At 45.6% G+C, this 26,632-nt stretch overlaps 3 protein-coding genes across 11 annotated transcripts in view; 1 reads left to right on the top strand and 2 right to left on the bottom strand.

Moving 5' to 3' along the window:
- Positions 1 to 26,632, top strand: part of TOR1A (torsin family 1 member A) — a 29,782-nt gene extending 3,150 nt beyond the window's left edge. The window contains exons 4-7 of one of the 9 annotated variants that reach the window (XR_012155285.1): positions 43 to 170; positions 18,471 to 18,778; positions 24,468 to 24,610; positions 25,433 to 26,632. Coding sequence is in view for 3 of the 9 variants with exons in the window: in XM_073314687.1 (XP_073170788.1) it covers positions 43 to 170; positions 3,019 to 3,269 (379 nt within the window). In the remaining 6 variants the exon portion in view is untranslated. Of the gene's footprint in view, positions 1 to 42; positions 171 to 3,018; positions 3,334 to 11,693; positions 13,208 to 14,530; positions 17,935 to 18,470; positions 19,379 to 24,467; positions 24,611 to 25,432 lie in introns of those variants that run through there. The other 8 variants (XR_012155288.2, XR_012155287.2, XR_012155286.2 and 5 more) reach the window with 8 other exon arrangements.
- On the bottom strand, positions 6,504 to 13,749 carry LOC140899335 (torsin-1A). Its single transcript, XM_073314690.1, has 5 exons — positions 13,509 to 13,749; positions 12,516 to 12,781; positions 11,404 to 11,579; positions 10,612 to 10,739; positions 6,504 to 8,748 (listed from the first exon to the last, which is right to left on the bottom strand). The coding sequence occupies exons 1-5, from the start codon at positions 13,687 to 13,689 to the stop codon at positions 8,495 to 8,497; spliced, it is 1,005 nt and encodes a 334-aa protein (XP_073170791.1). The 5' UTR covers positions 13,690 to 13,749; the 3' UTR covers positions 6,504 to 8,494.
- On the bottom strand, positions 16,883 to 21,561 carry LOC140899338 (torsin-1A). The gene is made up of 5 exons (XM_073314692.1): positions 21,352 to 21,561; positions 19,609 to 19,877; positions 18,466 to 18,641; positions 17,687 to 17,814; positions 16,883 to 17,387 (listed from the first exon to the last, which is right to left on the bottom strand). Exons 1-5 carry the CDS (start codon positions 21,536 to 21,538, stop codon positions 17,143 to 17,145), a joined length of 1,005 nt encoding a protein of 334 aa, XP_073170793.1. The 5' UTR covers positions 21,539 to 21,561; the 3' UTR covers positions 16,883 to 17,142.

The raw sequence follows: 26,632 nt of genomic DNA, 5'->3' as shown, positions 1-26,632 counted from the left end.
GAGAAACACATCCAGCTGAAATCCTTTCCCTCCTTCACACAGCAATGCGGGGGCTGAAAAGATAACAGAGGTGGCATTAGATTTCTGGAAAAGTGGAAAGAAAAGGGAAACCATGGAACTCAAAGACCTGGAAGCTGGAGTGTCTCTGTCTGTCTTCAACAATAAGAACAGTGAGTAAAATTGGTTATTCCCGTGTCTAAAAATACTTCTCTTTGAAAGAGTGGTTCTGCATCTATTTCTGGTATTTGTCAACTGCCTCTCCTTTGGAGAACACCTAAGAAACAAATGTTTCAGTTGTAATGGTCCCAGTGGTAATCATGGGATTGCCATAATATTTCACTCTTTACATAGTTTGACTCTTCAACAGACTATATGCAACTTTTAAGTGAGATTATTTTATGCATCTTTTTGCTGCCTGTGGCACTGACCTACTATCTCTGATGAGGAAGGTTGCCATTCCCCTTTCCAAGACTGTAGATAGATTTATTTCGCTCATAATTGGAGGGTTCACGATAAATGCCACACCCCAATCCTTCCTTGCCCTTCAGAATTGAGGGTGGATGGATTGCCAGCCTGAGTTAGTTTTCCTTAAATTATAATGGCATAGTTGTGTAGTTACAAAGTTATTTTTAACAATAGCTTAGAAATAAACCTTCTAACAATGGAACCGGAGTATTATAGCTCTCCAGCAGAGCAGTCTGCAGGATGACAAACTAAGAAGTGCACTCAGTGACTGTTGTGTTAAACGATGGATTCTGCATCTGTTGGTTGATATTGTTCTTTTGAGCAGCCTTAGGATGAGAGAGAGAGAGAGAGAAACTGCTTTTACCATGGTGAAAGTGCACACAGGTTTATTTACCAAGAGACAGAGAGAGAAGCAAAAATGGCAGGGCTAGAGTTGATGTGAACTGGTGTGTCGGCAGCAGTTGCAGCTCTGTGTGAACTCCAGTTTTCAGGCAGGGAGGTGCCATGGTATAGTCATGAAGTATTCAGACTGATGCTGTTTGGTTGCTGGTTTGAGATGGAGAGGAGTGGTGCAGTGTGAAGGACGTGGGACTGCTCTGTAATTCATTAACATTGTATGTGACCTGGCTCTTGAGAAGTTCACTGTGTCTACAACACAGTATGGATAAATAGATGGTTTTTAAAAAAAATTTAAATCTGACTTTTTGTTTAAATTTTTTCTTTTTTTTTTTAAATCTATTTAAAATTAAACATCTGGTTATGACAACCTGTGCTAGGGTCTAAACTTACTATAATCTATTAACATTTAAATTAAATAAAAAATATTAAGCATTACATGTTTGCTGCCAAATTTTAAAGAAAGTCAAACCACTGAACTGGTGGAAGTCACTGGCCAAACCAGCGTTCGTTGAAGTGCTAAACCAGCTTTTGACAGCAATAGCCTCTTCAGCAGATGCAGAGAAAGTTGTTGGGTTTTTTTTTTGGTTGGTTGGTTTTTACTTTATTCAGATAGGTCAGTTCAATGACTTTCATTCAATGAAAAGAAACCAATGGGAGTTGAAGAAACAGGAAAACTTGTTTTCCTCTTCCGATCTATGCGTCAGAGGATGACGTGTACTAGTTCTAAAATCCTAAAGGAGATGATGACGTGAAACAAGCAGTTAAATTCACTAACCACAGATAGTATTTTCTTTGTTTAAGAAATCAGTTTTAAATGCAAAACATTCTGATAAACATTTTGATACAAATCACAAATACATTTTTTTTAGTTAATAAGTGTATCATTCACCATTTCTGGCATAACAACAAATATAAAAAATAAAAATCTGAATAAATATAAATTAAGCTATATAACTGCTTAACTATGTATAGGTAACAGCACATCCTCTTAGTTAGCTTCTCCCACCCCCAACAAAAGCACCAAATTTAATGTAAAAGCTCTATTCAATTGGAAACCAACCTGTTTTAATGGTTACCAACCAATAAGAATCAACCTTTCTTTAGGAAAGTAACTCAAGTATAAATGCAAAATTCCATTAAAACTGATTATTTAATCAAGTTTTCCTGCTTGCTGATTTGCATTGATTAAAATTTGGTGGTTTTAAATCACTTTGATTTAATTCTAACCACTCTGCTGCATTGGGTTAAATATTGGGATATCTACTATGTGCATTTTAGTTTAACAGCAGGCGGTTGGGGAATAAAAACATGCCCTCGTAAACACTTGAAGGAGGCTTAGAGAAAATACCTGGGATATTAGCTGTGAGGAACCTACTTCCTTGGCTCCAGCCAAATTACAGAGCTTGTTTTGCCCAGCCTGGAAATCAAAATGACAATTTAAAAGATTCTGTGGCAAGAGGTCAGGTAGTCGTTTGTGGGGAATAAACTGAAACACTCATAGACCCTGCTGGAGGGTCTGAAGCAGAAAGGCCTTCCTAGGCTTCCAAGTCAGGGAGATGGTAAGCCATAGGTAAGATAGACATGTGCATGGCCCTTTGTTTTAAAATCCTCTTTGTTATGCTTTATTTCTACTGCTAAGATTAAACAATACTTTGGTTTGAAAAGGCTGTCTGGTCACTGTATTTACTGCTGGCCATGGGCTCCTGAAGGGAAGAACTGCAGGTACCCAAACCCGGTTGAACCTGTTAGAGTAAGCAAGGTTGATCCACCAGATACTGTGGCCAGGTCCCAGTCTAAAAGTGGGAGAATTGTAGGATTCTGCCCCAGGACAGGTAAAGGCTTAGAGCCTAACAACTGAGGGGCCGCACTGAGACTGGAGAGCGAGCAGAGGTGCCGCTAGCCTTGAAACCTTGACATGCAGCAACAGCTCCAATATGTGAGGTTTCTGTGTCCATCTTGCTTGGCTTAAAGTGAAGCCACGCTCCTACTATGGCAATGTGGGACCTTATAAAAAGAGAAGTGATTGTGGTAAGAATACAGACCAAGAGTAAACAACTTTAGGGTGGGTAGCAGGGAGTTGTGATAAATGTATCCCCCTCCCTACTAGCTGTCAGCCTCCACAAAAGGTGCACTAACCAACAGTATTTTTTGCAGGCGGCTTTTGGCACAGCAGCCTGATCGACAGAAACCTCATTGATTATTTTGTCCCCTTTCTGCCTCTGGAGTACAAACACGTGAAAATGTGTGTCAGGGTTGAACTTGAATCACGTGGCTACATGGTGGATGAAGAAATCATAACCAAAGTAGCTGATGAGATGACCTACTTCCCCAAGGAGGAGAAAATCTACTCTGATAAAGGATGCAAAACTGTGTTCACCAAGCTGGATTTTTACTATGACTTGTAATGTTTACGATGCTGTGATCTGCAAAGGAAAAAATGAACCTAATCATGAAGTGGAGAAACCGAAACATTTCATTTGTCAAGCACTTTTTTAAAAAAAAGGAACATTGTCATTTAATTGCCTGATGTAAATAAGTGGCAAGACACTTGTCTTTTTATTCTGGGAGAGCCCTGTAATAGTCATATCTTCAAAAGACATCAGTCCTGTGCCATGAAGTTAGGGAAGAACTGTGCATGGAGCAGTCACCCCTTCCAGAGCATTGTCTAACAGTACCTATGATTTATCTCAAATCATGGATTGGTTGATCGTTACAATTGTTCAGTGGAACACATATGTACGTTAGACCTGCAGTTTTGATCTGGTTTTAATTAGGTTTTAATTTGTAGAAATGGTTTCCAGATGATACAGAATATTTTAATCAAGGCCCTTATAGCTGCAAGACCATTCCTAGGAGTTGTGGGTGGGGTATTTCCCAGACTGTCTTTGAAAGGTGGATATGCAGGTTTTTGTTTTTCTTAAAAACAACCAGCCTTGGTGCTTCCAGCTCTATTGGAACCAAAGTGAGGGAGTGAGCCCATATGTCCTTTTACCTAGCATTATGCAGTGCCATTCTTATAAAAACAAGGGTGTAAACTGTCCCTTCTGGTGCCGGACTGCATTAGCGATGTGGAATCCATCTCTGATAAGGGAAGGTCAGTGTGTGAAACAAGGCTGAGTAGGAGGAGGAACTGCAGCAAAGTTGTTGACTGTATCCCTGTAGTGGAGTTAGTTCCTTCTTTGGCTGTTTGCTGTGAAGTGTAGCTGTGACACTGTCTTTCCTTTCTGGTAATGAAGAAAAGGGCTGTTTACTAAAATCTAGTGTTTGGCGTTTGTTTCATAGAATCAGAGTAATTGGAAGGCAGAATCTGTTAAATCCTATTCAGTCCATGTGGCTGCTGTAAGATTTTCTTTAGTTTTAAACTTTTCTAAATGCTGAAAGTAGCAGTCTGGGTAATTTTTCACCCCTTTCAAGCTCTGTGTGATTTAGTTTTGATCCTAGCCTTACAAGGCAGTGCCATGTGGAAAGGGATGAAGACAGCTTCAAAACTACCTGGGAAAATATTTAATTACTGTAATGGCATCAACTAAAGTTACAGCAGCCTATCTGCCAGTTTTAGTTATAATTGCCAACACTGTTAACTTTTTTGCATTTCAGTTTCTAGATCTTACAATTTCAAAATAAGATTTTTATAATTCCCTCAATAAAAGTTCTCACCAGTAACATTTGTATATGGTACCTCTCTGCTATTTGCATATATTGAAGGGACTGCCTCATGGTTATCTTTGTATGTAAATTTACCATCTTACCATGCTTATTCTGCCTTCTGGTTAGAGGCATTCTGCTGTGCTTGAATACAAACTTCCATGTTCATTTTTTGCGGCTAGGCTACAAAGGGGCTAGGTAGTGGAGAGAGACAGGGTTCTTTAGCCATTGCTGAAAAAGATTAGCTAAGTCATTATGATTTGCAATGTGAAGCAAGCGAATAATTAGTGCAGACTGCTTGGGATTGTGCATGAGTTTTCTAAAGCTATGCTAGTGCAAACCAGGTTCCTGTCTCTTTGTAAGAGGAACAGTCTTCCACAGGCTGTAGTCTCAACTGTATTCTAAAGGTGCCTAAAACACTGACTGAAATTGTCCAGCTGCTAGAGTAGATTAAAACCCCACTTCCTCTTAAAATGCCCACTTCTTATTGATGTCACTAGCATGGGTGACTAGTTACAGTAAGTGATGATGGCCGTGGTTATGTCTACATTGTGCCACAGTGCAGACCAGGGATGTGTGAATTGCAGCAGGCACGAGGGTGCTGCATTATAACTGCTGTGGACGCTGTACCTAGTTTGCAGTAATGTAGTCCTCTTCAAACAGGACTCTGTTTCTGCAAAGTAGATACCTTTTAGTTCATTCCAGCAGTGTCCACATGGGACAGTTAAAATGCAGCACTTGGTGTGCATTGCTTTTTGCACCTCTGTAGAGAAATGGAGCAGCAGGATTCAAGCCTTTCCTGTTTGTTCTTGTTACATTTGGATAACGTAAATTAACTTAAAACTGTTAGCTCATTCTCAGAGATTCCCTTTAACCTGCTGGTTTCATAACCCCCCAGGAGCCTGAGTTTTTGAAACTCGCAGGGCAGACCAGCTGGAATAAGGGTGTAGTGCTCCAAACAGTCGCTATTTGATGGCTTCCCTGAAATAATAAATTGAGGATTACATTCTACAAACTTATAGTGACATGATGCAATTAGCAGAGAGGGGAAGCAAGAAACTTCCATCACTGGTGTCCCTGGTGGTTTCTGTCCAAGAAATCCTGCTCTTGTTTATATCACAATATCCTGAACCTCTCACTTTCAGTAGTGAAGAACATTACGCAACTCTGCCAAGTAATACTTTGCACTTCCATCCATTAGCGAACTCAAAGCACTTAATGCTGTTAGAGTCCTACTGTGAGCATCTATGAGAGCACGGGGTGGGGAAGGGAGGAAAGAGCATTCGCCCTGTCTTGCATAGAACACCAATTTCCCACTAATGGTAGGATGTTTATACTGGGCTGCTGGCATTTTAACCCTGCTGTCTAGATGGAGTGTTTAAATTCTAGCAGCTGAACTCCAGGGGTACTACCACAGTACTTACACTCTAACAGTGGGGGAAATTGAGATCAAGTGACCTGGTCAGGGTCTGGTGACAGTTAGGACCGAGATCCTGCTTGAATACATCCTATTACTGCTGAAGATATGTGGCAAGCTACATTTCTACAGATTGCATCATAGAAAAAACTGGCAGGAATGCTGAAGATTTGCTGTGAGAAGAGCAAACTTTCAGCCATTCTTGCCCAGTGGAAACAGGTAAAAATGCAACCTTTTCAGCTAAATCCCCACCTCAGGTTTATCACCTGAAAGGAGCATTACTTCTCTGACTCAGGAAGGCCTTCCACCTCTATACTCCTGAATGGCACCTTTGCAAATTGCATTGGTGTGGCTGAACTGGGGCACCCTGCTGTATTCAACAAAAAGCTACAGGGAGGTCTAGCCTATTCTTACCTGCTCCTTCCTACAAGGTACCTTTGTAAGTCAGTTGTTACTTAAAGATGGCCCAACTTCATCAGACCAAACTTGAGTGGAAGGAACTTGAGATACCACAGCATGAATGCCTAGGTGTTAAGCAGTCGAATGGTAGTGTCTACCAGCTGGCAGTTCTTTAATAAGTCAAAAGGCAGCTGAAGGACAAAAGACATTTATTGCAGCTATGACCTTTTAGAGTTTTAAAAACTGCATGAGTACTTTACATTCAGATCAGAGGTACTAAACGTTTGTGAGTGCAGTGTTTAGAACCTTTTTGAGGAAGAGTTACCAATAAAGATAAAACATCACACATCAAAGCAACAGTCCAATATCCCAAGGTTAATAGCTACTGTCCACTTCAAGTGATTGCATCAGAGTAAACAGTTTGTCACAGTTATGACAAAACTGCATGCAAGGTTATAAAAAGTGTAACTGACTCCTTCAATTGCAGAGGTTAAGGTGAACATTTAAAGCTTTCTTGCTAGTAGTTTGAATAAAAACAGGCTTGATTTGAGACATTAATAAAAAGCAGTTTTCCAAACCATCTTAAAACAAGTGTCAATGTATAAGAGGGAGTTAATTCAGCAATTACATAATAAAATCAAGTTCCTCCCATGAGTCTTAGCTGCACTGATACTATGCTGCACATACACATTAAGTGAACTATGTAGTAAGTTAAGCTTTCTTATCCTCCATTTATGTAAAGGCACTTCCAGCTCTCATGTATGGCAGAGTAGGAGGGAGAAAAAGAGTTAGAAAGTTGAGTCTTTGGTGAGTAAGCTGCAATATGAAAACTCCACCCTTACTGGATGGGTGAAGGTTGATCCTCTCCCAGCTTCCTAACCCTTCAGGTTCCCATTTCACCTTGCTGCTGGGAACAAGATGTTTCACACTGACTGTGCCAGACACAGGTTCTCTTTAATAACTATTAAAAATAAGGCTGCAATGGGGGAAGATTGTTCTTTGACTATATTTCCCACTCCCCCCCTTCCCTTCCCAGTTCTGTAGGAAAAGATTTTGTACTTTCACTTCAACAATCTAGTATAAAATAGTATCAAAAATAGACTATTCAAAATCATTTCTACTACAAGGTAACATTCAAGCAAGGTGTGTGTCTGGGGAGGGGAAGGGGGGTATTCCTGGATTACACAGCTGTGGCTTGGAGGGAATGTAACACCTTGTGGATTTCATGCCCACCACCATGCATAGATATTGACCTGACACGTTGTAACAGTCAAACCTTCATGAATGTTTCCCCACTGAAAGACAAGACGCTTTCCTGAGGTGCTGTAGCAGTCAAACCCCTGGTGAACGGTTCCCCCTGCCCACTGAAAGGGGCAGAAATACCCACTGGCAGCCAAGCACACAGCCACTTGGACTCCCTTTGATTCAAATTTCATATGAGGAGGGGAAAGAATAGAGAGTCTTTTGGATAGAAACCATGGAGGGAAGCAACTAATTTCTCCCCAACCCCAGGTTTCTTTGAGTTCACCTTAACGTTCCACATCACCACAGCAGGAGGCATGAAGACAGCTTAGAGTCAGAAATGAACCAAGGTCCTGCCCTTCCATCCCCGGAGAGCTGACCCTCTACGCACAACACTACCAACCTTCTCCAGAGCACAAGGAGTACTTCCAGCACAGTGGCATTTGAACTAGCAAAGCATCAAGGACTCTACCAGTGCCATTATCATGGACCCTGGGCACGCCAGCTGAAGTCCAGGCCAAAGCTCCTATTGGACCTTCCATGTGCTAGGAAGGGACTGTGGCCAAATGGAAGGATTCCTTCATTTTACTCCAGTTGTCTAGTAGCAAGGGTTGGAGGGAGAGGATGGAATTTTTAACAATCTCAGCTGTTAAAATACAATACAGTGAAGGCTGTATCCAGTGATGAATGCTATGCTCAAAGATATCTAGAGACTATCCCAGATTAAAAAGGCAACAGTTGGGTACTGCATGTTTAAGGAAGAGCATTGGGGTTTAAAAAAAAAAAAAATCAGTCATTCCTAGGATCCCTGCCACATGTCCCAAAATATTAAAAGTGCAAAGAAGACAGACTTCAAAATGCCATTAAAAGTGCTTCAGCGAGCTAAAGGGGCGCAGAGTTCCTTGTTCCACCTCAGTTCCATATTGCTCATAACCTCTCCCAGTAATACAGCAGCTTCTGCTGCACAAGCTTGCAGCCTTTATCAGAGTAGATTTTCTCATCTTTTGGGAAGAACGTCATCTCGTTGGCCACCTCATCGACGATTGCCTCGTTGATTTTCTTGCCACCAGACTCGATTTCTGCCCTGATGCACATCTTAAGATGCTTGTACTCCAGGGGCAGGAAGGGGACAAAGTAATCAATGAGGTTTCTGTCGATCAGGCTGCTGTGCCACAAGCCACCTAGAAAACATCAGACAGGAGGTTTGCTTAAATGGTCAGGGAGAACATCTGTAACATCCTAATGACAGTTCTGTTCTCCATTGTCAGTAAATACTTGCTCCTTGTTTTCTAGGTAGGTGATTTTACTCAATGACAGATGAACAGCCCCATACCACTTCCAAACATGAAAGGCCCAGGCACTGCACCTAGGTCTTACACCTCTAGGGACATTATCTAAGATTTAGACTTTGATTCATATTGGTCACTTATAATGGCACTAGCTTGCACCAGGCGTAAAGCAGGAATATTCTGTACACAGCTCTGTCAGTGCTCTTCAATCCTGATCTGCAGTACCCTCTGCTGGTCCAGGTACAGGTCTTCCTCTGTGCAGAGGTCTTTGATTTTACTGTTATCAGTGGAGCCCTACCAAATTCACAGCCATGAAAAACGCATCACAGACCGTGAAATCTGGTCTTGTATGTGCTTTTACTCTATACCAGGGGTTCTCAAACTTCATTGCACTGCGACCCCCTTCGGACAACAAAAATTACTACATGACCCCTGGAGGGGGGACCGAAGCCTGAGCCCGCCTGAGCCCCGCCACCTGGGGGGAGGGCAAAGTCAAGCCCAAGGGCTTCAGTCCCAGGCAGGGGACCTGTAATACGAGCCCCAATGCCCAGGGCTGAAGCCCCGGATGGAGATGCTCAGGCCTTGGCCCCAGAAAGTCTAAGCCAGGCCTGGCAACCCCATTAAAATGGGTTGGGACCCACTTTGGGGTCCCAACCCACAGTTTGAGAACTGCTGCCCTATACTATACAGATTTCACGGGGGAAACCGATGTTTCTCAAATTAGGGGTCCTGACCCAAAAGGGAGTTACCGTGGGGTGACAAGGTTATTTTAGGGGGGGGGGGGTCATGGTGTTGCCACCCTTCTGCGCCGCCTTCAGAGCTGGGCGGCTGGAGAGCGGCGGCTGTTGACCAGGCACCCAGCTCTGAAGGGAGCACCCCGCCAGCAGCAGCGCAGAAGTAAGGGCGGCAATACCATACCATGCCACCCTTCCTTCTGCGCTGCTCCCTTCAGAGCTGGGTGACTGGACAGTGGCAGCTGCTGACTCAGGGCCCAGCTCTGCAGGCAGCAGCGCAGAAGGAAGGGTGGCAACACCAGACCAGGCCACACTTACATCTGCGCTGCTGCTGGCAGCCGCTCTGCCTTCAGAGTTGGTCTCCCAGCCAGCAGCCACCGCTCTCCAGCAGCTCAGCTCTGAAGGCAGCGCTGGCGTGAGCAGCAGCACGCAAGTCAGGGTAGCAGTACCTCAACCCACTCCCCATGATAACCTTGCAACCTCCCCCCAACGACTCCTTTTTGGGTCAGGACCCTTACCGTTATAACACCATGACATTTCAGATTCAAATAGCTGAAATCATGAAATTTATGATTTTTAAAATCCCATGACCATGAAATTGACCAAAATGAACCCTGAATTTGGTTGGACCCTAGTTATCAGGTAGGCAGCTATCTTCTAAGAACCAGGCTGGGATCATCTAACATCATTTTCACTGGGACCCAAGTTAGGTTATAAACTCAGGTCAATCCACAGAGGTGAAAAACATTGGGCATCATTTCTCCCTGAAACAAACATTCTGTTGGGTGAGGACCCGATCCTGAGAGCTGCAGAGTGCCTCCTGAAATGTGCAAAGCATCCAGTGAAATCAATGAATTGTTGTGCTCAGAGCCTGGCAGTATCTGGGCCTAACTGTGTGGGAGTGCGAGTACAACAATATTACACAGTTAAAGAGGCAAGCTGGAGCAGCACACACCGAGCGAGGATTTTCTGTGGAGTTATGAAGTAAAAGAACCTCCCACTCATTGGGAAAGTAACTCACTATTCTTATTATTGAAGACTGCTACAGATAACAGAGGCTCCAGGTCTTTCAGCTGAATCTGCTTCCTGTCTTTTCCACTCCTCCAGAAGTCCAGAGCTGCTTTATTAATTAAATCCCCACCGGCATTACTGTTCATGAGAGAAAGAGTTTAGTACAGACCCAAGACAGGAAGAGTCCAGCATCTCTTCTCTAGCAGGATTAGATTTAACACTTGTCTGGTCTAATGTTTGTCTGCATGGCAAGCACTATGTCACTAGAATAAAAACCTTAAACCAATGCCAAAGTCATTTAGGACTAAATTCCACATTGTCCTTACAGCGTTGGTTCTGAGCCACAATACCTCTTGCTCAGAAGAAATGGTCACATAGCTCCCTCTCAAAAGAAATCATCAGCTAAGCACATGTGATGGGCCCTCTGAGTGATGCAAAGTAGTCTCTCCACCACCCTGTAGTGAAGCTCCCAGCACATGGAATGAGGGACAGATTCAGGATCTGATCTCCAATCTGCTGTATAGATTACTAGACTAGACTATCAGATTGGCCCACTTTAAGGTGTTATGCACTACAGTCCTTTGCTGGATGGAGGCAGAATTGCTCAACTGTATCATAGGCCCTGCAATGCAGACAGCTAATGGACATTCTTCTTTAGCTCAGATAGCACATGCTTTTTGACAGAAGAATCTGGGTTCTATTCCTGCTGATGCTTGGAAGTTCTTCGTGGTCAAGACACATACCACAGTGACAGTGAAGGCGCAGGTGACCCTGGATTTGCCATGGTAGACAGACAACAAACCTGAGAAAGATAAAGATGGCTCTCCGGTAGGACACCCCATCAATCTGCTCATAATAGTCTAAGAATGGCTTGATGGCATCAATGAGGCCAGGGTGCAGTTTATCCATTTCATCAAATACGAACACGGACCTGGCACAGGCGCTCACGTTACCCCGAATCCACGTTTGCAATTGATCCTGGAACAAACGAGAAACACACATTAAACAACTAGGTCCCACTTGCAGAAAGCGCAAAAAACACCTGGGAGGGGGTGTGAGTAATGATCCTTTCAATGCTCTGATTATATGCAGCTTCCAGAAGGGAGGAATATGACCACTACCTTCACATGCTGCTAGGATGTGAATCCTGTTCCAGTTATTTGATGAGAGTCACCATAAAGCGCATTATTCCTTCCAACCTCAGTTGAACAGTTAAAGCATGAAGATCGTGGTTCAAATGGAAGACCATACAGGGGAAAGGAAGAAATTTCTTCTACAGTACTACTTTTACCATCTACTTGACTAATAATAAAAAACAAACAACCGTCAAAAATAGATTCCTGAAATGTTCAGTTTTAAACATTTAAAGATGCTTTGAGTACGTAACTTTCAGTCTGTGACTATCCTTTTCATGGAAGTTGCAGGGAATAAACAAGGTGATCAGCATCAGTCACTTATAAGCCTCTGAAATTACTGTTCCTTACAGTCACCTCATTTAGCTTGAGCAAAGGACATTTCACAATAGTGAAAGCTGTAAAAAGAAATGTGAAGGGTAACCCCAGGGGAAGGTAGGCAAGGTAGGCAAGGAAGTAATTTTTAATCCTTTGAGGAACACTGAAAAGCAAGAGTAAACAGACTTGTCTGTTTCACTTTCCATTTCTTAGCATTTAACTCAGTGCTGTTGTGTTCCAGTTTCTAGCACTGCAGGGGAATATTTAGATTCCACCTCCACAAACTTATCAGTGAATGTTTGAAAATACACAGAAACACTAGCTGGATACAAGAGTTTGTTATTTGAGATCTTGAGACACCTATGGATTTGTACATCAGGAACAATCTAATTTCACAGGGTAGCGTTTTAATGATTAATATTTACTAATATCACCAAGGAGAAGTTAAAATTTGCTCTCTTACCTTATACAGTTGAATCTGATGTTCATGTGGGAAGTGTAGTGTGGCTATAAAGAGATGAACAAATTTGCTTTTCTGTCCCGCTTTGTGAATGCTTTTTGCGATGAATTGGCTGACAAAGTTTTTACCCGTGCCTCCCCAGCCGTGTAGGGAGAGAACAAGTGGCTTTTTGGGATTTGGGTTATTTCTGAATCCAGTCACTGCTTTCAGGATCACGTCTTTGGCAAGGTGCTGTCCAAAGAGTTTATTATCCAGATCCTCCTTCAGTGCTGAAGAATCCAAGGAGAAAAAGAAAAAAGGTCATTTGAGAAGAGCAAAGATTTCAGAAAATGGCTTGCAAATTGAATGGCATCATTAATCCCATTTCTCTCTCTGGGCAGTCTGGTATCTTTACCCCACACTAGGAAACATTAGAGGGGCCTCGGTAACTGTGCTAGGAAAACAGAGCCCGATATTGATTTGCACTTACATCAAGGATCTCCAAGTGTTTTAAGAACGCTAATGAATGTGGCTCCCAGAATGTCCAGCTGCGGTACCTGAAGGATCAGCCCCATTTCACAGATGGGGAAACTTCAGACAGAGAAGGCAAGGGCTTTTCTCAAGGTCACATTGCAAATGAGTAGCAGGGCTGGGAGTAGCACCCTGGGGTGCTGACCCCAGTTCTCCACTCTTTCCAGTAAGCCAGGCTCCTTCCCTTTGAAGCCCGGGTCTATCCCAAGCAGCTCTCCCTCCTCCCATGTCCCCTCCACCGGGCCAGCCTGGGGCTGCTAGTCCCCCAAGGCTCGCTGGCCGGGTCCCGCTCTGCCCCTGGTGTCCCTGCCCCCCAGTTCCAGCCTGGAGCTAGCGCCCTCGGCAGCACCGACCCAGTCCCCTGGGGTTCGATCCCGGTTCCGTTGGGCCAGCCCCCCGCCTCGGCTCCCCCCGGTTCTGCTCCAGCTCCCCGGCCTGGTCCGGTCCCCCTCCCCCGGCTAGGGCTCGGCCCCCCTGGCCCGGTACCGGTGGTATTGGGCCGGTCCGCCGCCCCGGGGCAGCACTCCACGAAGCCGCAGTAGAAGCTGGGGTAGGAGAGGTAGCCGGTGAGCACCGAGGCCGCCCCGATGGCGATGCTCAGGCTGATGGGCTCCAGCGCGGCCGAGCCCGGCGCCAGGAGCCAGAGCAGCCCCAGCAGCAGCTGCATGGCGGCTTCAGCGGGCCGGCCTCGACCGCGAGGGAGGCAGCGGCTCGCCGCCGGAGCCCGGTAGAAACTACGACTCCCGGCGGCCCCTGCGCCGCGCCCAGCACTTCCGCCCCGCGCGGCGCTTCGCCGCCATCTTTGTGAGGGGTGATGTAGATTCCCGTGCTGGAAAAGCGCGGGAGGGAGCGTTCGGGCGACAGCTACTTCCGCCCCGCGCGCACACGCTTCCTCCTGCTATCTTTGTGAGGGGCGGATGCAGGCAACGGCTTGGAAGGGGGTGGGGGGGTCAGGGATAGGGGCAGGGGCGTATGTTCTGCCCAGACCAAGCCTAGGTGAGGCGGTGCGCTGGCTTCTGGCTCCATTGAGGAGCCTGGTTTCCTCTGATTGTTTCCCATCCTCCCTGGAAGGGGGGTGTGTATTACAGCCTGTTTCCCTCACAGCTCTGGGGGTGCTGGTGCCACCACAGGTTGCGACGCAGCATCCCCTTGGGGCGCAGGAGACCAGCTGAAAAGCCTGTGTGTCGTTTTCCCCGCCCCCCGGCTGTGACGCCAGCCAGCCTGCCTGTTCTCACCTCATGGTGCAACACGATGACGTCAGAGTAAAATGTTCTCATCACAATCCCCGTTCTCCCACAAAGGCTCCCATGGAACGAGCTCTGCAGGTGGCAGAGTTGCACCCTTTCTCCGATCCCACAGGCATTCTCCCGCATGATGTGTCTATCACAGCCCAGAAGATACCTTCCTTTTCATGTAAAGTGTCAGCGCGGATACCTTTCCTCACCATGCACAGGAATAGTTTGAACCTGTCTGAACCGTGCTTCTCTCTTATTTGTTTACCATTACAGTTTGAAAGCTACACGTCCGCAGCAGCAGCAGAGTGCCCCGTGCCAACACCCACAGATGGGAGAGGTAAATCATTGCAGACTATTACAAAAGAGAGTAAACAGTGAGCCAGCCACGGGTAAATACACAAAGGACTTCCCAAACTGCACTAAATCCTACAACCACCAAGACAAAAGAGCCAGAGGGAAAATTTCATTTTAAAATTCCAGCAGTTGCAAGTATAGTTGTTTGAGGATGACATCATTGTGTTTCTTTGTACATTTAAGAAAGCAGGTGGCAACTGGTGAACTGACCTCTTGAAAGACAATAGAAAAGAGCGTTATAATAGACAAGGCGAGTGAAGATGGAAGCATGGATGAGGATTTCAGCAGAAGTGAAGATGAGTCACTATTGTGCCCAGATCACTAGCCCCAGTCACCTTTGGTGTATGTTTAAGAACTCTGGGGCTCATTCTGATCTCATTTAGCTAGATCCAAGTCCAACTGAAATCAGCAAAAAGACTCCCCTTGGCTTAATTGGAAATTCACATTGGTGTAAATCACAAGTAACTCCATTTAAATCAGTGGAGTGTAAAAGGGTGTGAGATTAGAATCAGGCTTTCCATTTGCTCCCCTTTACTAAGCAAGTTTCATTTTGTATTTTTGCTTCCTCAGTTTTATTTCTGCAAGTTTTAATGGGTGTCAAACTGTCCAAATTAAGCGGCTTCTGCATTTTTCAGCTGTACATTTCCTCTCGGCAGACAAGTCTTTAAGTAACCTCGGTGTCACAGAGGCACCGGGCAATGCTCTGGAACTACTCCATACGAAGCCAGTCAGGACTCTGGGGGAGCATGCCTCCTCTCTGTGAGCATACTGTCTCCAGGGCAAGAAGCTTACACAGCTTCGACCTTCCTGGGTCTGACGTCGGAGCATTCAGTATCCCCTTCTCACACCATGCACTTCCCACAGCAAGTCCGCACAGGCGTGGCTCCTGGGGAAGCCAGTGGGCCCTGCACCCCATTTTCACAGTCAGATGTGACTCTCAGCCAGCCAGTAAAACAGAAGGTTTATTAGATAATAGGAACACAGTTTGAAACAGAGCTTGTAGGTAGAGAAACAGGACCTCTAAGTCAGGTCCATCTTGGGGGCAGGAAGGCCAGATCCCAGGTCTGGGCCTCCCGCTCTTTCCCCAGCCAGCTCCAAACTGAAACTCTCCAGCCCCTCCTCTGGCTTTTGTCTCTTTCCTGGGCCAGGAGGCCACCTGATCTTTTTGTTCTCCAACACCTTCAGTTGGCACTTTCAGGGGAGGGCCCCAGGCCACCAGTTGCCAGGAGACAGGGTGTCAGCCATTCTATGTGCAGAAAGCATCACACTGATCCTCTAAGGCTCTGCAACAATCACACACCCTTATCTCACCACCTAGATACTTAAGAAATGCATAGGGGAAACTGAGGCACCCACATAGTATTCAGAGAAAACATTAAGAACATTCCCACTTCGTCACACTCGGTGTTTGCTTTTTTGTCTTGCATTCTTTTCAGTTCCATCAGAGTCATATTTCTTGTGCTAAAAATACTTCGTTGGTGCTTTGTCAGGGAGGAGTTACAAGGAAATGATCAAGTATTAATCCAGGGCAAAAATGTAGGTGGTGTAAAAAAAAAACAAAACCTGACACTGACAGAAACCTTTCATGATTTGTTTGACTCAGTATAAAAAAGGGTTTATTGTTGGTATTCAAACATTCCCCTAGTGTGTTTGTAACCAAAACATTGCAAGAAGAGGCTAGAAAATTAAACTGACTTGCACCAAAAGCATAACTGACTAAGGTATCTTCATTATACCATCAGAGTGAATTGCAGCAAGGAAACACTCTGTATAATTGGTGCGTGTACGTTTAAGGATCTAAGTTGATGGGTATTTTGGCAGAGATCAAGAAACTCATCTTCTTCCCCTCCCTTATCCTGCCCCAAGAATCTCCCTGACAGGATCCTTAAAAATATTGTAATAAAATGTTAGGGAAGATTTAAAAAATGCTTAGAAGTGTGGGGGGGCTTATTTGAGCTCCAAGCTTTTTAGAGCATCATTCTAAACCATAGCACCTCTGGCCTATTCTCTAGCAAACCTCTGTCCATAACCAGAGCTTTCTAGATTTGCTGTTAAAATCAAAAGCTCACACAACCATCATTAATAGAGACTGATGAGGAATTAAGTGGGCAAGCAAACCTGAGTCAGTAGTTCTTTATATTGGGTCCCTTTTCTTCTGTTGCTTTTGTTTTTCCTTTGTTCATATCCCTGGAAAAACAAGGCAGGCATATCTGCCCTGCCTACTCTGTACTGCCTCCTTTTGATCTTGATAGGGGAGGTTTGTCAAGAATCCAGAGAGATAATTAAGAATAAATACCATATTAATTTTATTTTACTTACAGCAGCATGTTTGGAAGGTAGGGAAAGGATGTACTGTATTATGCTGAGATGAGGAAGTTATCTTTTCTCTCCAGTAACAGTGTGCCACAGGCTTAGATATATTAAAGGGCAGTTTCCTGCCCCAACAAGCTTACAGTTTGAGAAGATACTGGTGGGAGAAGGAAAAAGAGACTTGCTTTCTCTTCCTCCTTGTCCTTGAGCACTTGGCCCTTCTAGGTATCCAGGTTCACCTTTGAGGCCACAGTTTTGCAACCTTTGCTAGAGTAGATTCTGTCTTCATTGGGATAGTCGGACATTGCTAAGGCAATCTTTATGATGAGGTCTTCATCTTCTTGGTGCCCTTGGTAGTGCAGCTCCTCTTGGATGCACTTTTTCACATGTTTATATTCCAGGGGCAAGAAAGGGATGAAATAATCCACCAGGTTCTTCTGGATCAGCTTGCTATTCCAAAAACCACCTGGGGATGGAGGAGTGGGAGGGAAAGAGAGAGAGAGATGTCTGTCCATGCATAGCTGGAATAACCACATGTCACCACAATGTTTTGTTCTTCTACAAAGCCTGCTATCTGGGGATCTGAAAACACTCTACAAACACTATTTTACCTATGTGGGGAGGTTTACAGTTGAGTTCTTTAAAATAATTATGTTGCAGGAATATATTGCTACATATCAGTACTGCATGGCTCATTCCACAGAGAACTGGGGCTGGATAATATACATGGGATCCCATGGACCTCACAAGCTCAGAAGTACTCACTGTTCCTGTTATTTAAAATCTCAGCGGATAGCATAGACTGCAGGTCTGTCAGGGGAATTTCTTCTCTTCCCTTCTGCCTCCTCCAATGATCGAGCGCCACCTCTGTTATCTTATCCCCTCCTGCGTTACTGTTAGGAGAGAAATGAACTGGATCATCAGAATGACCCTCAGCAAAGTAGTATCTCAGGAACAACACAAAGGGCCAGACTGTGCCCCCTAGATCCATGCATGGAAGGAACCCTAAGTGGGTGAGTATGACTTGGGGAATCTATGCACAACTTACGAATTCTGTTCAATATTATGGACTCTCAATATGTATCTTTCTATATGTATTCATCAGAAGAAGAACTGGAAAGAGCAGTGAAGCAGTTACAAATGGGAAAGCTGCAGGAATAGACAATATAAAGCTGAGCTGCTAAAATCTGGTGGGACAAGTGCTGTCAAAGCATTAGGAAAAATATAAAAGATGGTATTGGAGAAAGAGAAGGTACCGGAGTGGCTAACAGTAACATTTGTACCAGTCCTGAAGGAAGGAGATCCTGTCACTCTGAATAATTGTAGAGGTATAAGTTCTTCTGGCTGACATGAGGGTAGGACAGGTTCAGTTATCACATATGGACAGACTCTTCTTGGTGACCAAGGAGAGAGTGTACAGCAAGGTACCTGAACCCGTGCAATCAAACTGTAGCCTGGTGAAAGCCTATTAGCACCTGCTTCTCCCTTTGCCCTTGCTGACTCTGTCGGGTCACAGTTACTCACTAACCATTGGATTTCCTTACTTCAGGAAGAGGAAGATGGCCTTGCCATAGTAGATGCCATTGATAGCCTCGCGATGACTGAGGTACGGCATGATGGAGTCAATCAGGCCATGCGGCATCTGGTCCATTTCTGAGAAAATAAAAAGCGACCTCGGACAGACACTGACATTCCCTCGAATCCAGTTCTGCAGCTGCTCCTGTGGGGATGGGCAAGAGGGTCGGTGAGCAAGGGGAGCTGGAAATCAAGATTGGAGCTGGATTATTTTTTTGTGGGGGATTCCACCGGTACTCTATCTTGGAGGTACTATTAATGTAATGCCAACGATACGTAAAGGTAATCAAATTTCATGTGTTAAGAGTCTCTCATTGACTTCAATGGGAGCAGGATCAGACTCTCAGTACCTACATGTGTGTCGGCAAGGAATTTGTCTGGATATTTCAGGTTTCCGAGTAACAGCCGTGTTAGTCTGTATTCACAAAAAGAAAAGGAGTACTTGTGGCACCTTAGAGACTAACCAATTTATTTGAGCATAAGCTTTCGTGAGCTACAGCTCACTTCATCAGATGCATACTGGATATTGACTTCCATGAGACATTAGGTATTAACCGTTGCCAGAGGGTCTAATCCTGAACTCATTAAAGTCAATGGGAGCTTTCGTTGAATAGGGCTGGGGGGAGAGAGGCAGAAATACTGAAAAGATGGACCAATAATCTGATGTGATGTGGTAAATTCTGTCTCTGTATATGAGTCCTATAGATTCCTTGGGCTGTTGTTCGCTGACAGGATATAGTCGGATAGAATAGGTCTCAAATTTGACCTACTTCCTAAATGTTATAATCTAGTGATGAATGTCTAAATCCTCTAAAAGAGTGCACTGTTTATGTAGGACCTGCAGTAATAAATTTGGGGCAAACTGTGTGCCTAAAGCAAGAACTGTCTTGAACCTCAGTTCAAACATTGAACCAACCCAAGTGTTTGGAGAGGTTCAACAAATTTGGTGAACTTTGTATCATTTTTCACGCCTCTCTGCACTGTCTGGTGATGTCCAGGATGGGGAACAGCGATGTTGAAATTCCCTGGGCACGTACAGCCCCGTATGTGATCTGCATGCAGGATTCCTGACCTATCCACCCCATTAAGAAGTAGAGTCACAAAGGAAGTACCTTATACTGCTTTATATGTTCAGCGTGTGGAAAATGCAACACTGCGTCAAACTGATGGACGAAGCTCCTTCTTGCTTCATGACTCTGGTACAGGTTCCGTGCAATGATCTTGCTGACAAAGGACTTGCCAGTGCCAGTCCAGCCATGGAAGGACATCACCAGGGGCTTCCTGGGCTGTTTGTCTCTGGAGTGTGCACTCAGTGCTTTCAGAACCACCTGGGTGGCTAGGTGCTGCCCAAATACTTTCTGTTCCAAAACCATCTGCAGGGCTGGAGGCATGATGGGAGGTCAGCATCAGGAAGCACTTCATTGACCCTCCATCCACATGCTACTCCTGAGCCACAGATGGGGAAAACATTCCCAGTTAGTATTATTGTGGGGCCATTTCCCTGTATAATGGGAGCTGTAGGCACTGAGCTGCACCCTGTATTTGGTCCTCAGTGACTGTTCATGGGAGCCAAGCAGCTTGCACGGGATACCTGGAGACTCCCAATAGGAATATCACTGTAGCTGGTGCCTCATACATGGCCCTGGGATGTGATCCTGTGGTTCTAGGGGGACATGTTTGTTGAAATTCCTGGATCCTCTTTAACCATCTTGGTGGCACATAAGGTACCTAATAAGTGAGGTAAGACATGTCTCCCTTGCTCCCCCCGTTCTCAAAGAAGAGCTGACATTTCAGTGGCAAAAAGCACTTCAAGGTACACTGCCTATAGGCGGAGGGCTGGAGGAAATCTGTGTACCTTGAAGTAAATGGAGCTATGCTAGTTTTCACCAGCAAAGGATCTGGCTCAGAATCTGCATTATAGTCCTACAGGGAAAGGGTTAATTAAAGGCCCAGTGTTACTGGTGCTGAAAACACAAGAAAGGGGATTTCCTAGGCTGGGAGGCTCATGGTTTATGGAAAGTTTCCAACAGGCCATTTATTGATCATTTCAGTTTCCACTTCTCGGCACTAATGTCCTGAAGGCAGGGCGAGAGCTGCTGTTCAACTTCCTCTTTCACTGCGGAGGCTGCTTGCTTCACAGAAATGAAACGGAGAGACTGCAGGGCTCAGAGGCAGGGTGAGCTAGTGGAGAAAGCCTGGGACTCTGAACCTAGCAGTCCTGAGCTGTTATCCGACCTCTAGCCCTGACTCATGCATCCAACATTCTCACCAGTGACGCTGGGCCCTGCCCAGGGGGGCCATGGCCCCACCACTTTTTACAAGTGACAGGGTCGAGGGGGTGGAGAGGAGCAAGCGGGGGGGCGAAGTCTTGGGGGGAGAGGAGGTGCAGGAAGGGACGGGGCATCAGGGGAAAAGGGTGGCATGGGGGGGCCACGTTTCATGCACCGCTGCCTCCCCACCCACACACACACACTTTTAGGAAGTTTCTGCCACTCCTGGTTGTGAAGTGTTTGGGTGCTCAGCTGGAAGCAGGGGCATTGGGAGGATTACTTAGCTCACGGCCTTCAATTCACTCCTGGATTATGCCAGCATAAAGCAGGGGATTCCTGGCAAGGGAAAAGTCCATCAAAGGAGAAGTTGTTGTGACATGAGGTGTCTGCAACTTCTTCTCTGCCAGCAAAGACCTGTGGCATGGGAGGAGGGGCATGGCCAGCGCGGCTGCGGGAGGGTGGTCATGAGAAGGCAGCCTGCACTGCCCCTGTTAGAATCCCTTCACCCAGAATGCAATAGCATTCCTGAGGTCAGCAGGTCCCTCGGATTCCTCCGCCCACGTCATCACTTTCTGCTGCTATTACCTGGGATGTCCAGGGTGTCCTTCATGTTGCAGCACTCCAGGAAGCGGCACTTGAGCCAGGAGGCAGGGGAGAAGAGCTGCCACATGACAGCTGCCCCGCAGAAAGCAAGTGAGGTGGTGATGGGCTCCAGAGCTGGCACCAAAGTGGGTGCCAGAGCGAAGAATCCAGCCACGTTCAGAAGCTTCATGGCAGGAGTTGAATGACAGCCTGGCTCGGTGAAAGCAAAGGGGAAAGCATCAGAACGTGACTTCCTGATGTGTTTCTGCAATCTCAGGCTGTTCTGAGAGCTGGAGGCTAGTTCCCATTAGCCTGGGTAAGCCACTGATGCAATAACAAGAGTTGAGTCATCATCACATTATTATATTTGGTGTTAGCCTAAGAGGAAAGTCCCATCCTGAGCCGGGTTATGTCCCTGTTGGGGAGTGGGGGGGGGGGTGGCGAGCTTCTTCTACCCACTCCTTCATGCTCTCGTGCAGCAGCTGAACAGGATCCCAGCCTCGAGATTTCTAGAGGGAACTGTTAGTGTGTCTACTGCCACACTGTGGGCTCATGCCTCACTGGGCATAGCAGGCCCTCAAGACCCTGCATGTTTGCAGCTTGATCCCATGAGGTGCTGAGCTCCTTGAATCCCACTGACTTCTGCAGGAGTGGAGGGCGCTCAGCACCTTGCAGGACTGAACCTTTCGCCAGCAGATACCGGGGGGAGAGCATCTTGTTCCTTTTTAAAGTGAAGCCCTCTACAGAGCAGGTTCCCTTGACAGCGCGGCCCCGGCAAGGTGTCTCAGGGTCGTTCTGAGCAGCTGCAGTCTCCATGCCCTGCATGGCTTGGTCAACTGGAGAGGATATGCAAAGTCCCAGATCAGGAACAGGACGTGTGTAGGCTCGAAAATCAGAAACAAACTCGTCCTCTGGGCAAACATTTGAAATCATTTCCTCTGCAATGACCAGTAAAGATGGTTGGAAAATGATTTTTCCCCTGTGGAAAAATTTCAGGTTTTGTAAAATGCTGATTTTTTTTCAACAACCCCTCCGCCACAATATTACTGACAGAAGTGATTACTCTTGGTTTTGACTAAATCTGATTTTTCAATTAAAAAAGCTTTTTGTTGGAAAAATTCCAGCCAGCTTTACCAGTCAAGACTTGTGTTAAATATTTGGTGTCTCCCTTTCACCGGCTGATGGCTGGGGATGGTTGCCTGCAATGGGGTGTCCATCCCACATAGGACTCGAAGGGGCTAAGCTAGTCATACAGGCCTAGTAACTCCACAGGTTGCCCTGGAGGAAGAGCCAGGGAGCAGGGACTTGATTGCAAGCAGGTTCAGCTGTGCAGGAATAGGTGGGGCTTATACGACCAGGAAACTGGCAACAGACAGGGGCTGCTGGGAAAGGGGCAGTCACTCCCTGGGAAAAGGGAGGAGTGTTTGGAGTTGGTATATCCCAGCAAGTGAGAACCAGGAAAGGTAGGAAACAGTCCAGAGAAAGACCAGTGAGGGTTGGAAGAGTAAAGCCCAGAACTGCCAGATGGAGGGTCCTTGGACTGGAACCTGGAATAGATGGCAGGCCTGGGTTTCCCTACCCACCATGGGGGAAGTGGCACTGGAGGGGCAGTGAACTGGAAGACTGGCTGGGTCACTATGGGGAGTGACAGAGACTCTGGGGGACTGTACCGTGTAAGGGGGGAATGCTGAGTGACCTGGCCAGAGGGCTGAATCATGAAGAGGATGCTATAGTTCTTGGAGTGAGAGAGGAGCTGCAGACCTGAGACGGTGTGACAGCGTGCAACCACGGAAAGGGGTGTGACCTCGAGAGCTAATCCCCAGAGTGACCAGGAGGAGCTGCCAGAGAAGCAGTGAGTGGTGCACCCTGTGGCATAGCCTTTTTACTCTCCTGTAGGGACTGACGGTCAGGGAGAAGATCAGTAGAAAAGGAGAGAAGAGAGATAAGAGCAGGAGGAAGAGAGATGCAACAGACCAAGGGGAGAAATAGAAATGTTGAGAGGATAAAAAGGAGGAGGGGGATAGGAAGGGGAAGACATACAAAATGGAGACCTGAGCCAACAAGGGGAAGATGGGTACAGCCATTTCTTTGATTTCCTGTACTGATGTGATGGGTGCTAGGTGCTCTGAGAATCAAGGCAACAAGAGGCAGACAGAAAAACCTGTGGGGGGCAGGCTGGCCTAGTGGAGACCTGGTTCAAGCCCCCAAGATCCAGCTTGTGTTCCTGGCTCTGCCACTGCTCTACTGTGTGATCTTGGGCAAGTCAATTTGCCTGTCTCAGGGGATAATGATGCTGACCTCTTGGTAAAGTACTTTGAGACCTCTGGATGAAAATCACTCTATAAGAACTGGTTATCATCATTGCCGAAAAGGACACTGCCAGGAACTTGGAGAGGAGTGTTCACTGCAACATGGGTGGATAAGTAGGCATGGTGCCTGTGTCCTGGAGAAACAATTAACAGGCAGGAGTGTGTGAGGGTAATGGCACCAAAAAATAACCAGAAAACTAAGGGTGGATATGAAAAAAAAATAGCAAGCCGGAGTTTTAAGCTTTCTTTTCCAAGGACCAGATCCATAACGCACTGTAGTCAACAGGAATCTTTCAGGCTTGTGCCTGTGATTTTCTCCAAGAAATCTCATTGATTATCTGGAAGTTTTTATTGAGTAGCCCCAATGTTCATAGTCCTGGAATGCTTTGTATATTGATTAACTAGTGTATTCCAGTGCTCTAACTGGTTTATAACTTAGCCCAAACTCCCTGTTATCTGTGCTCCTGCTGACCGATACAAACCAGGGTCCATGTGTTGGATCTGTTAATGTTTGAATTGTCAAATAATTATCAAACTCCACTTCTTTCAACCACACTCAGCTGGAACTCCATTGGCCAACGAGCACCTTTCAGCACTTGGGGTGATGGGTTTGGATTAATACTGTCCTTCAGCACCCTGGTCAGCTCCCCTTCTTTTGCACATCTCCAAGTTTCCAATTAACACATTTGAAAGGGGAGTTCAGAATCTTGTCCTGGGGGGAGAACCTCCAGCCACAGCAATGTGAGACCCAAACGCATATGACTCAGACTGCAGCAAGCTTCTCCTCTGTACTTGTGTTCTGTCCCACAGTTTAAAGTGGCATCTAGTCTTCCATGGAAGAGTGAGCATTTAACATACATATTTGGTGAGACCTCATCTCCTTCGTGCTCGACCTCCTAAGAAATATATCTTTTTCCCAGTCACAGGCCTCTAGGCTCTATTGGTGAAACAAGGTAAGAGTTGTTTTAGATACAGTGGAACGTGGCCTAGTTTGATCTAATTCTCCATTACTGTGCTCCCTTGTATAGTCACAAAAGCAGTGCATGTGCTACCATTCTCCTGTAATAGCATGATACACTCACTTTGCACTGGTGTAAATGAATAAACAAGGTGCAGGGCTCTGAAGAATCAGAGCCCTGGCCTTTAAACTGTGCCCCCTGCCTCCTCAAGGGAGTACAATTTGATTAAGCTGAAAATATTTTTATCAATGATACGAGCATATAGTAATCGGTGTTTAACTGATATGTGCTCCTCAGTCCCACTGACTTACAAGCGGGGTTGGAGGTGAAAATGGACGGCAGTTAGGGAGGCTAGACTGGGTCCATATAGTTATTAAAGTTGTATGGAGAGAAAGGGTAATAGAGGTGCTTTATTATTTATTTTATTACAGTAATGGCCAGAGGCGCCATTCAAGACTGGGGCTCCATTGGGCTAAGTGCTGTACAAATACACAGTAAGAGACAAGCTCTACCCCAAAGAGCTTACAATCAAAAGTTTGTTACTTTGCCTTTATTCATCCACACATAACTATGGGACAAGCAGCATGGCCTAGTTGGCCGAGCCCTGGATTGGTACCCATGAGACCTGGGTTCTGTTCCTGACTCTGCCACTGGCTTTCTGGATGACCTCAGACAGGTCACTCTATGTTCATGAGCCCTCAATTTCCCCATCTGTAAAATGGAAATAATGATACTGACCTCCTTTGTAAATGCTTTGAGATCTACTGATGAAAAGTGCTATGTAAAAGCTCTGTATTATTGTTTATTATATTGCAGATCAGCTACAAGCTTCTACATCAGTTTGCAGAGGGGAAAAAGACATGAAAAAGAGATTCAAGATTCCACTTTCAGAGTGCCTCTCATCCATAGAACTTTACACAACACTTATCAGCTCATCCTCACGGTGTACCTCTGAGGTAGACAAGTGTTTTTAGCACAGAAGTCCTGTTTCCAAATTTCCAGCTTTAACTAGTGCACCACATGGTCCTCAGCTTAATAACAAAGTTAAGATCCAAAAGGGCATAGTTAATATCATTGTCAGGAGAAGAGCTCGAAAAGGAACTTTCCCACTCATTAGCAGGCAAAGCTCAATGAGAGAAAATCCATCTGATCATTTTTCACACCCCAGGCCTCATTCTCTGCTGCCCTGCACTTGGAGGTGTAATTTATACCTGTGCAAAGTGAGTGTGAAGTGGCTGTGAAATGCTGCCAATTCAGGATGGTTGCACTGCACACCCACTTTGCATGGGTATGTCAATGAGTGCACATGTTGCAAGGCAGTAGAGAGGATCGGGCTATAGCTCATCTCAGGGCTCGTCTACACACAGAGGCAGTGATATCGACATACAGGCGTTTATACTGGTTGTGACAGGCTGACAATTCCCTGCAGTATCCTGAACAAATCTTATGGAATTAAGAAACTTTATTGAATTAAATTAAACCTTATTGAATTAGGGTTAATATCTTTGGGGTATATTATATTAAAAATGCAATTAAGTGAGTATTATTGTGGCATTGTATGTACCTTCTCTAGATGCTAATGTACTTCCTCTGTTATCAACCCTTTGAAGCCATCCCCCAGGAGAGATGTGCATATACTGGTTCCAACTGGATTCTCCAGGGGCCAACAGACAAAGAAAAAGTTTTTTGGATAAATAGCCCGGTTTTAAACAGGCTGATGGCCTTCTTCCTGCTCCAGCAAACAGACAGGACCCCTGGTCCACAGAGGGCCTTAATCGGCCTACTGAGGCCTCAGAAGCCTGGGTACTTGTTCTGAGTTGAAGCTGTGGTGAGCTGGTAACCACAAGGAATCCTCCTTGGGTGGGGGTTTAAAGGACAGTTCCTGTCAGAATCCATGTTAGGGTTGGGGTGATCTCTGGTAAACTTCTGGGCATGCGTGTAGGTTCTTTCATTGTTTTCAATCTGTTTTCTCTGTGGTGCTCTTCACCTTAAGAATAAAGCAGGCTTGTATAGAAA

Source organism: Lepidochelys kempii, chromosome 16 (assembly GCF_965140285.1).
Source record: "Lepidochelys kempii isolate rLepKem1 chromosome 16, rLepKem1.hap1, whole genome shotgun sequence".
NCBI lineage: Eukaryota > Metazoa > Chordata > Testudines > Cheloniidae > Lepidochelys > Lepidochelys kempii.
Note: the sequence above shows the minus strand (reverse complement) of the source record. Positions and strands in the feature narration are given on the sequence as shown.